The sequence below is a fragment of the Copadichromis virginalis genome, linkage group LG1 (genome assembly GCF_057382275.1).
Source record: "Copadichromis virginalis isolate Kocher_CV1m ecotype Utaka linkage group LG1, C_Virginalis_male_GT1.1, whole genome shotgun sequence".
NCBI classification, from domain to species: domain Eukaryota; kingdom Metazoa; phylum Chordata; class Actinopteri; order Cichliformes; family Cichlidae; genus Copadichromis; species Copadichromis virginalis.
Window position 1 is genome coordinate 29,588,533 of NC_140618.1, and position 12,068 is coordinate 29,600,600.

The 12,068-nt window shown below is 39.3% G+C and overlaps 1 protein-coding gene across 1 annotated transcript; it reads right to left on the reverse strand.

Moving 5' to 3' along the window:
- Window positions 1–3,718: 3,718 nt before the first annotated feature.
- Window positions 3,719–10,877, reverse strand: slc39a1 (solute carrier family 39 member 1). The gene is made up of 4 exons (XM_085458525.1): window positions 10,632–10,877; window positions 9,143–9,273; window positions 8,432–8,734; window positions 3,719–5,842 (listed from the first exon to the last, which is right to left on the reverse strand). The coding sequence occupies exons 1-4, from the start codon at window positions 10,744–10,746 to the stop codon at window positions 5,489–5,491; spliced, it is 903 nt and encodes a 300-aa protein (XP_085314651.1). The 5' UTR covers window positions 10,747–10,877; the 3' UTR covers window positions 3,719–5,488.
- Window positions 10,878–12,068: the final 1,191 nt, after the last annotated feature.

Here is a 12,068-nt window from a genome sequence, read left to right on the forward strand (position 1 = left end):
CTTGCTGTGAGGTGACCACTGTGCTGCCCTCAAAATCAGAATAAAAGAAACCCTTTCATTGAGAAAACACATGAATTAAACAAAGTGGTGTGTTTTTTGTTTTGCACCTTAGGACCACCGTACCCTGGACCAAACCTTCCACAACAGTTCTTATTAGCACTTATTTCCACATTCTCATGAAATATGCATTTCACTATCACTGATGTAGGAGAAATCCCACCTTTCATGTCACATGTGCTGTTAACCCAGCACATGTGACATGAAAGGAGGAAATGTCATATGAGCGAGAGGACCATTAGCTATTCCTTTATGCACATTCTTTGAAATCCTCCTCAGAGGGGATCACTTGTTTTGGGTCCCACATTATGGATTACTTATCCATGACTGCACAATATCAGACAAACTGGCCTCTCTTTTAGTTCCTCTCACTAATTGCAGGAAGTGAGAATCCATGTTTTGCTTTATTTCTTTTAGAGTTTCTTTTATTGGTTGTTCAGTCTAGCTGACCGTGAGTGACCTTAATACCACTAAGCATTTGTAGTTGCTGTGACATATGTTTGATATGAAATTTGTTATGTTCCCTTTATTATGATTTGTGAGTTCATGAGCACCCCCTAATATTTTATCATCTAACTGCCATTGTCTGGTCAAAACATGCTGGAGGTTCGTGTCAGTTTTTTGTGTACTTATGAAATGCCAGTGCAGTAACTCATTAAAATAGATGTTGAATTGGTTAAAAATGTAATTAGTCTAACTAGGTGATTTGTTAATTGATCATAAGTGTAAGCAGGAGAGAATGCAAACTTTACACGTATATGTATGCGTGTTTATGTGTATTAACGTAGATGTGTGTCTGTTTTAAGTTTGTTTTTCTTTAGTTTAAGCTTTTTAATACTGCCGGCCATTAGTTTCTATTCCCCATTCTTTTTCTCTTCCCTTGTTTTGTCTTTAAGACAGATGACATAAAATCTACGGAACAGAATGTAACGAGAGGCTGAGTACGGACAAGGAGCGAACTACTTGAATTCAACTCCGTTGAATTTTGTTGAAGATCAAGACCAGTTTCCTTAAAAGTGAGCTTTCTGAGCTCTCCCTGCTCGTTCAGTATCAGAGTCAAAGGTTCTTATGACAAATCAAAGGCAAACATAGATGGCGTAATGTTAGCTTATAACCTGTGCTTGTTGGGTTTTTTTCAGCTGGCTTGTTGTCAGCTTTTCAGAGTGGAGACGGTCGCTCTTCTATGCTGTTGACAATAACAAAATTGAGACAATATCAATTTGACATGCTTTTTATGTATGTGAGCAGAAACATGCTAGTTTCTGCTCACATACATAAAATGTAATTAGTCAGAACCAAGATGTCCAGATGGCGGCAACATAGCGGTTTCCAATAACTGGCCTGCTCTTATGCATTTTTGATGGATTATTACCAAGTTTATGTGAACGCATCAGTTCGTTGGAAGACGTAAATACACACAAATCGATCTATATTTTTTAGTAAAACATTCATTTTTTTTAATCACATAAGGTTGAAGCAATGATCGACTGTATCTTTAATGGCTGGATGAGTCATATGACATTTGTCACCTAAATCTTTTTCCTTTTTTTTAAATGGCAACAATCTTTGAAATGTGGTGTGCATTCAAAAAAACCTTTTCTGTGCAATTATAAAAAAACAAATCATGTTTTTTTATGTGGTTTGTGACATTGTGCTTCCTAAGACCAAGTTGTGCCATCGCAGCATGAAAAAGGAGAGCATTTTAGGTACTTAGGATGTAATCTGCATGTCGGCGAGACAAAATGGGAGTATTCAATGGCATTACTGTAAGGAGGTTAATGAGGTATGGGTAAACCGTCCACCCCACACTAAAGCTTGATGCTCTGCCGGGTCTCCTTCCTCCACACACTGAGGCCTCTGTGATCTAGAACTGGCAGGCTTACTGTGTCATTGTTCGTCTATCAGAGGCTCTCATTAGTGATTTTCTTTCTGCTTTTTTTGAATAAGCTCTTATTGCCTTACAGAGGCAGTCAGGGGTTAACCACTCCTCCATGTATCACATCGGATGTGGCTATGTTTTTTTTTTTTGTTCTTGTCTCTGGGTTAGAGTAAAGCTCAAAGATGCGAAGGAATTCCTGTCAGTTATGTCACCCTGCAAGCCAACAAGCAGGACTCTGTGACCACAAATCTAATAAAGAAGAATTTCGAGCTGTTTTACTGTTTCAGTGCACTCTGATCACCTCTGAAGTGCGAAGTATACTGTGCATCCTTTTACAGTGCAGGGTTCTCCTGGCATTCATGTGGATTTTACTTTGTAGACCCTCAAAACATAGCTGCCACTCCCTGACAGTGCACCACACGACACTGCAAGTAGTAGAGGCACCCATATGGAAAAGATATATATAAATCTTATAAAGTTTGTATCTGTCTTGTGTGAAACTTGTATGAAAAGCATATAAGAGTGAAAACAGATATAAGATCCCTTGAAAAATTATATAATGAAACTTGTATGTTTTGGATACTTACTAAAACAATGTATGAAAGTAATGAGAAAGTGGCCACTTTCATGAGCAAATCACATATAAGTTTTTACTATTTCTTTCCATATGGGCACTGCCAACATTTGGGGGCACAAAGGGGACTTACACTATACTAAGGGGATGCTTTTAACATTGTGGACAACAGAAGTAAAATGTATTCAGTGTATGGGAATTATTAGGGCAAAATCTACAGTGTATTAAAGATTTCAGGGAATGAAGATGATGTACTACAAATTAAATGCTAAAAGTAAAATTATTTATTCAAGATCTTCAGTCAGCCAGCATACAACTTCGATATCACTGTTTTTATTATTTAGACCGTGCCCTTGATCCAACACAGCTGATTCAAATGGCTAAATGATCTCCACAACACGTTTTGTAGTTCTCCAGAGGCCTGGTAATGAACTAAGCATTTGATTCAGGTGTGTTGACTCAGGGTGAGATCTGAAACGAGCAGGACACCGGCCCTCACGGCCTGGAGTTCCCCACCCCGATTTAGACCCTGGTTGTTCCACACTAAATTACTACTTAAAAAGAAAATTAAGTGAGATGACCAGCGTGTTTGCAAATGTTAAAATACCACCTTGAAATGTCGCCTTCATGTGCCTACACGTAATCACTAAATGGTATTCCTAAAAACTTAGATTTAAGTCTCTTATTTCTGTCTGTTTGGTATGCTGTCCATTTTGGATGAGGCTATAAGACAGAGGATCAACACTCCCACCATGTGGCTCCAGTAATCTGCTGCCAAATGTAATCAAACCCCCAAACACACCACGCAAAATTTTAAAAACCCAATTTGTTAAGTTAAATATTCACATTGGACTTGTTTTTCTTTCACCTGCTCCCTTTAGAGGTCACCACAGGACATCATTTGCCCGTAGCCATACCACACCCCTGCAATCATGAACCCTCTCTGTGATCTTCCTCTTTTAAAAATTCTTCCTCTTTTCACATCCCACTCAAAAATGAAGGAATCTCTGTATGTGTGTTAGTTCCATTACTTTAAATATCTTATTTATTTTGCAGTTTTTGGTTTGAAGTCAGGGAATGATGACATTTGGGGTTCATGCATGAGATCATGTGTGAGTGAAAGTAGACGATGAGATGATGAGACAACGAGAAAGCTCTGTTGTAAACAACAACAACAACAACAACAAAGAAAGAACCAGAACTTGCACTCATTTTTTAAAGTTCCTTTTTACTTTGAAAAGGTTAACAAAAAGCAGTCGTGTTTCTCATGAGAAGAATGACCATAAGGCGCAAAATATACATGTAGTTTGCTTATAAAAAGACAGTCAAGGTTTTCAAATGATTTTTATATGTTAGAGTGCAAACTGGGTGATGTTGTGCTAAAGAAAAGGAGTGGCTTTTATTTCTTTGGCTAACCAAAGGTGACATTAAAAAATAAAAATAAAAAAGGCGAGGCATGTGACATGTCATGTCATTATAACACTTTTTTTGATGACAGTGTCCTTTTCATGCCAATCAAATTTATACTTCCTGCTTTTGGCACGTATGTGGAGTCAGAAGATTACACAAGAGATACTTCACTGCTTAAATATAACAGTCAGTACTTGGAGTGTAAGCAGGCTGAAATATGATACTTTATACTAGACCTGCAACCCTTTTTAAAATAGTAGTGATGCATCATCTTTTCAGTAATAAGAAGTAAAATAAGAGTATTAAGAACAATATGTAAGAACTTACTAAAATCACTGGAAAAACAACATTTAGTAAACAAGACCGGGTCAGTGAAAAACCAGTTTACAAACCCCAAATACCCAACTGAGCCAACTGTAAAGAACAACATGCGTGAAACAAAAGTAAAGAAACAATCAGTGCATTTCGGAAAGAAGTAACTGTCAAACTTCTCCGCTGACCTTGCGATTTATAAATATTAAAGCTCTGGAGGCACCAGGCATAGTGATTGAATGAATTAAAAGAGGTCATACTTATAGACTGCCCCTTTGTTGCAGTGGTGATGTGCATATCCTGAAAGTTCAGAGGCAACGTTCAGCATGCATTTCAAAATAACATCAGCGATGAATTCAACAAATGCAGCACTGCAGTCAGTAGTTCATCTTTATGGAGGGCCAAAAGTGCCCAAATCAAAAACCAATATACAAATAAATGATATATAAACAAATTTATATCATTTATAAAATGCGACAGAAACACAATCCAGTCACAGGTTTGGACAAACTTTTGACTGGTTTAATTTAATTTGCATCTGTATTTATTTACCTTTGTATTAATAATCTTTTTTTAAATTTAATTTTTACCAGTGATATTTCCGTTTTATTATAAACTAATCATTCATTTTTTAAATATTCATATTTATTTATTGTTATGTTTTATTTTCCCTCTTACACAACAACCCCCAGTACCAATTCTCCCTTGAAAATCCATGTTTAAGCACAAATGCATAAAACACTTAAAAATATGTAATAAATAAATGGCAACACATGATTTAGTTGGGCGGTGGGTTAAATAAAACACAAATATAAAACCATATGGAAGCACTCTTGAAAAAGTACATTAAAATAAAAAAAATTGGTGAATTACCACAAAGTTAAATACAGATGCAAATTAGAACGGAAATATTAGGATGTGTCACATTTTAGAAACAAGTTAGCCTACAATTATTTTTAATACTATTTGATGTATTTTATAGCATTTGTTGACATTGATTCTTCATGTCTTGGTCCTCTGTATTTCAATATGCAATACTGTAAAAGTTAAAACGTAAATCAATAAAATGCCAAATGTTGTCACGCTCCTTTGATATGAACGACTCCAGGAGTAGGTGTGACCCTGTGGCAGCAAAGCTATGTCTTCCTTCAAGTTTGTCTCTGTGTACCAAAGTGAAGTGAATCTGTGGGAGCTGTACAACAGATGCAAGGGATATCCTGACGGAAATGTCAGCCGAAAGTAACGAAATGTCAGTTTCAACCCAAAAATGTCAAACCTGCCATGATGGTGAAGCCGAACAGGATGAACATCACCTTAAGGAGCTGATTCCCGGGGGAATTCAGCTCATGCGGGAGAATCTCCAGGAAAGTGATGTAAACAAACGTGCCTGCAGCGAGCCCCTCCAGCACGGCCTGGATCAGAGGTCCGGCTGTCAGCTGAGCCTCCATCACACCGATGCCGATGGCGATGCCTAAAGGAGACATCAAGGCAAACACTACGATGTAAGCGGCAACCCACAGTGGGTGAACTGTGCTCTGGATCAGCTTCACAGACAGGCTGAACACGATGATGCTCTTATGAACAAGAATAGCGATGCAGATCTCCAGTACCTGGAAAAAATAAAGACATTTTGCGTATATTTAGATTTACTTTGTGTTATAAAGCTGTAATTACAATGAAACAAACAACAGCATGTAGATGACTAGCTGTACTAAGGCTGGGGCTAAATTATAGAAGTTTAATGGTAGCAGGAATTCCGTCATTATTAAAAGGAATCTATTCTGTGACATGTTTTAATTATTATGTGTTTAGTTCTAACAAATTCACCAGCTGCCAGAGAAGAAGCCGTTTTATAAAACACAAATTTATGACAGCTACTGCAATGGGCTCCGATAAGTGTTTCAGCTATTTTAATATGGAATTCATTTAGTGAGTGGTACAACAAATTATTTTTTCCTGGGAGTAATTGAGTAATGCAGTCCATTACTTTTAATAAAAGTGTTCTGTGTAGTATGTGTAATAATGACTGTGAGTCACGACTCCAACACTGATCACAGGAAAGAGGGGGAATACCTCAACAAACATGCACAAACATTTGACCCACAGCATGCAATAAATTTGTGTGAATGTAATTTGCTTTTTGCAGCTTAGCAATGGCGGTGACTCTGAAAATGGAGCCAATAACAACCCAGCGAGAATCAATGAGGAACCGAATCGATATATTCTAATCAATTCCCATCCCTAGCAATATTTGTAGAGTAGTGTGCAAAAGTCTTAAGCCATCCTGGGGACTTACTGAAACGTCCAAACATACATACAAATACAACGTATTTATATAATTGTAAGGAGCTAGAACATCAATATGTGGTATAACCAACGTTACTCTTTTGGTTGTGTGTTTTGTTGTTGGTTTTTTTAAGCATAAAGGAGACAGCCTGCTGAGAAATGCTCTTTGGAAATCACCTTGGTGGTGAAAAAAACAATATAATGTCAAACTGTGTTATCTTTGGCAACAAATCACACGTTTATACAACAGACTGCTGGTAACAAAGTGCCTAAAGATACAATTAAAATAGGTTCTTTGATAAGTTTATGCTTGAATGATTCATATGTAGGGATGGGTACCGGTGTCCTGGCACCGGTTCTGACATAAACGGTAGTAACCAGACCGAAAAGCAGCGCACATTTCGGTGCTTTATTTCGGTGCTTTTTTTTCCTGAGCTGTGATACACTTCTAGCCAATCATTTTACGTTTCCGAGGATAGTAGGCGGGTCCAGGTACGTACGTTCTTTTAGAGCAGAGCTACAGATTAAAAATGTCCAAGGCGAAGCGGTCAAAAGTCTGGCTGTACTTCACAGCAGAATATGCAAACTCAGCAGCCTGCAACAAGTGCTTTAAGGTGATACTGTGATACTGTCAAAGGAGGTAACACCTCAAATCCGATGAAACACCTGGCGACGCATAGCGTTTTTTTTAAAAAGCCAAGAAATGCGCCGTATGATAGCTTGCTGCGAGACCTCACACCGAGCACATCTACTGCGGGTGGGTTGCCTGTTATGCATCATCCCCCAAAAACCCAAAGAGTAGAGTCCTGGCCCCTAGCTCTGCCAGTGTAGCAGAAATGATGACGGATGATGATGGCAGCAGCAGCCGTTCTTCTCTGCGTGAGTAGCTTAATGTTGTTCGTGTGTAATTTACGTTGAGTAGGCTAACCACGTTATTACATTAATGCATGTAAGGTGAACTAGCAAACATGATCATAGCTACATGCGGCTGTCTTCTTGTTTGATGGCAGATACTCCCTTCACCCTGGCCAAAAAGGCTAAAATGACCAAAGAAAAAGTGGAAAACAGTTAAACATGAGAGGTTTTTGGACAAAGTTTGTGTTTTTTCCATTGTTTAAGCACTGCTTCCAGCCAAGAGTGATACCATATATGCCCCATAGCTGCAGAAAAGGCTAACATTGTTATCTTTTTACAAAAAACAGCTGAACATGAGAGGTTTTTGGACCAATTTTGTGTTCTCCATTCTTTAAGCACCGGTTTGAGCACCGGCACCGTTTCAAAAGTAACGATTTGGCACCGGTATCGGATAAAACCTAAACGATACTCATCCCTATTCATATGTCAGTGTTAAGTGGCTTAACAAAAAATAAACATTGTACTGAAAATGGTCAGGTACAGGGAGTGGACCGAAAATGGGTGAAAAAGCAGCCAATGTCCAAAGAAACAGAAAAAGTGTTAGAAAGCTTGGAGAGCTATTGCTCTAGACCAGAGCAACATATAAGGAAACTGGGGTTTACTCAAGACTTTTGTACAGTACAGTTACATTTTATGTATTGTATATATTGTTCTCAGTTGTAAAGTACAGCTGAACACACACATCAAATTTTCATGTGAATGAAAGATGCTGACTGAAATTCTGCTAAAGCTGCTTGTGCTGTCATTCGATCAGTAGAAATAAATCCGACTCATTTTGCTGCCAAAGTTTTCTGAAGCTCTGAACTGAAACTTGCTCTGCAAACATGACTTCAACTTCACCTGAGCATTAATTTCCCAAATAAATGCTGACACGGGTTTGACACGTAGCAAGAGAGAGGTGCGATTACGAGCCTTTAAAAGTTTGTGTGGATTAAGAAGAAAAAAAAAAAAAAGAGCGCGCGATCACAGTTACCGTCAGGTGATTTGGTCTGTCTTACCTTCGAGTCAGTGCTTTGCAGGCCAATAGCAAGACCCTCAAAAACTGAATGGAGTGAGAGAGACAGGAAGAGCATGAAGGAACGAAAGGAGGAGTGAGCCTGTAAGTCTACATGAACGTGGTGGCCGCTGCTCTCCAGATCACGGGCTGTGGCTAGCCCGTGGCCGTGCCCATGGTCATGCAAAAGGGGAGCACTCTCCTCACGAGCCCCTCTCATCTCCCGGAAGCTCTGGACAATCTTCTCCAGTATGAGGACCATGAAGAAGCCGGCAGCTATGATGAACTCTGGAAGGGGAAAGGGGGTCTTTTTAAGACCAGATACAGAGATTCAACAGTTAGCGGGGTCAATGTGGTAAAATCAAGAATTAGTGAATAGATGTTTAACACAGGAAGGAAATAGTAGACAGGATATCTACTGTAGAAGATGAAAATAGATGAAATAGAAAATATCAGCATTAATAGGAGTAATAGTATTTTGAGCTATAACAAACAGCCTTTCAATCTTGCGGTTTCACATGACTGTGGAGCAAATATGTTTGAATTTTGGACCACAAATACTTTGAACAGGTGACAATCTGAAAATCTGAGGTTGTTCATGCAAAAAAATAACATTAATTGGGAATACAGATCAATGCATTGTAAATATATGATATATTATCTTATATTATATTGTTTCCTTTATGAGTTCGTCTAAATCATTATTCCGAGATACCTCCACCTCCCGAGCATCCAGCACTGTGCCAATGTCTGACAGATAATCCGGAATGATGTCGAGCAGACATGCTGCCAGGAAAACCCCACCAGCAAAGCAGCTGATCAAACTGAGAACCATGCGATGAATATCTGCAAAGAGGAAGACAAAACATGCTTTATGTTTCAGCACAAACTTAAACACAGCAGTAAAACCTTGTCCTATATAATGGCTTTTTTATTGGTTTATTTAGCCTTCTATAACCAGGAAACCCAATGGAGATCAAATTTCTTTCACAACAGAGGCCTGGCCAGATGGCAGTCTGTATTACTCCCCTAGCTGTACTAGCTTATATGTTGATTTCTTTTATTAGAACATAACAGATAAAAAGCCCATGCTACTGACTAGTATGCAAAATGTATTGCTGGGAATCTAATAAACTATGACCTGTCACTAAAACATACTGTTTACAAATAAAGAACACTGACAATGATGTCATCATTTTTGAACACAGGAGGGGCCGGGCTCTTGTTAAATCACTACTAGCCTTCAGCTTCATCTGATCGTTCAGTAGAACCTAAACCTAAATCTGAAAGATTAATGGTACATGTCCAACTATAAATCACGGGATTTCCCTCCACCCTTTGAATTGTTGGAACATCATGTGACACGCTCATGAGCAATGATGACTCAAAAGAGGACTCCAGCAGCAATAAGCCAGAATTGATGCTTTCACTTCCTTGTAAGAAAGCCGAACTTAACTCACCTCTATAACACATTTTTTTCAAATTCATATTTTCACTTTTGTGTTCTAGAAATGTGACATCAGAGTTTTAACCTTCACAGCTATCAGGTGACTGAAGCCAGAGGTCAGAGGATGGTTCACTTGATTGGACAGATTAACCCTTTAGACTGACATAAATGACTGCTGTGATATTAGAAATAATAAACCGTCAAAATGTAGACATTAAAATATCTACAGCATTATCTTGCCCTCCACGTGTGAGACCCACCCTGTTTTTCAACACTTGTGCTGCGCATGTTCAGTTTCCAGGACCGGGATAAAAAAAATCAACTGCAGCACTTAAAACATTTCAGCGAGGTGATATGTGATCATGTGATCCACTGGAAGCTACAACGGTGAAACCATTGAGCTCCTGTAACTGGGCTTTTCTGAAGCTACACTAAACTTCGTTTACATTTCTTGCAAATTAAGGTTTCCGCCTTTATCTGTAAATGGCAGCAAATCCCAAAAGAGGCAGGAATACCTTACAGGAATGAGCAACTTCTCCCGTTTAGCTCGGCATTGGTGACATCGAGACACAACTAACAGAGAACAAGTAATATTAATAATTTGTTCCCCCTTTCCGCCTTTTGAGCTGAGATTGGTGAGATCTCGGTATTTGAAAATCAGATTATAGCAGTCACATATTTTATCCTCTCAAATACAGATACTGCTGCTATTAGCAGCTGCTTATGCCATTCCTTTTTCATATTAGTGTGTACCAACCTGTCCCATTTGTCTCTCTGAACCATTTGATCCGAGCGGGGATAAATCCAAAAAGAAGAGTTAGGAGCAACAACCCGATCAGAGCGCCGATTTTCACCTGGAACAGATACTCCATCGTGTAGTGTCAGTTCAGGACTGAGGTACAAATATTAGGTTAACATCGGCGCAAGACGACGACTCCAGCAAGTTCCAACTAAAGAATCTGACAGACGAGCCGCCGCTGCCGCAGGGTTGTTATTTAGACAAGAGCAGGCTACGAGGACCGTGAAGGGACAAAAGTGGCGTGGCTAAAAACAAATGAGGAAAAAAGCGAATTTTTACTCTTTACTGTTTTATAGTAACAATGCTTCTCTAATAATGATTTTAATGCTGCTACCACAATCTCAACCTCTACTGCTACCACTAACAACAACAACAACAACATTATTATTGTTGTTGTAGTTATAATAATAATAATAATAATAATAATAATAATAATAATAATAATAATAATAATAATAATAATAAATCCAAGTCCTGCTTAATAATAAAACCTATGCGGAAAACTATATATACAAAATCCCACTTTAAATATCGTATAATCACTGTGGTTGAATTTTTTTTCTATTACTTTTAATAGATCAAAGCTATTTCTTGTTAAAATTTTAAACTGTGGTTGTGGTGCTAACTGCTAAACGTTAGGGAGAAACAGACCAACTGTGTGGGGTGATGGAGCATATCTTCAACCTAAACCTGAGGCTGGGGAGAGTTCCACAGCTCTGGAAAACCCTTCTGTGTTGTACCAGTGCCAAAGACTCTACGTCCGAAGGCTCTGACATCCCACCTGATGCAGACCCTGGAGCGGCTGGTCCTAGCTCAGCTTCGGCCTCTGGTGAGCTCATCACTGGACCCACTTCAGTTTGCCTACCAACCTGGCATTGGAGTGGATGATGCTGTCACTCACCTTCCACATCGTTCCGTCTCTCAGCTGGAGACTGCTGGGAGCATTGTGAGAATCATGTTCTTTGATTTCTCCAGCGCCTTCAACACCATTCTTCCCACAGTTCTGAAGGAGAGCTGGAGTACACAGTGGACCATCACCTCACGTCATGGATACTGGGTCTACCTCACCGACCGACCACAGTACATGAGAACTCAGAGCTGTGTGTCACACAGGGTTGTCTCCAGTACAGGGGCCCCACAGGGAATGTTTTTGGCTCCGTTACTCTTCACCATCTACACTGCAGACTTCTCCCACAACTCCCAGTGCTTCCTTCAGAAGTTCTCTGATGACTCTGCAGTATTCGGCCTCATCACTGATGGGGATGACAGGGAGTACAAAGAACTGACCCAAGACTCTGTGGACTGGTGCCAGCAGAACTACCTCCAGATCAACACTAGAAAAACCAAGGAGCTGGTGGTAGACTTCTGCAGGCACAAACATCCTCCACTGCAACC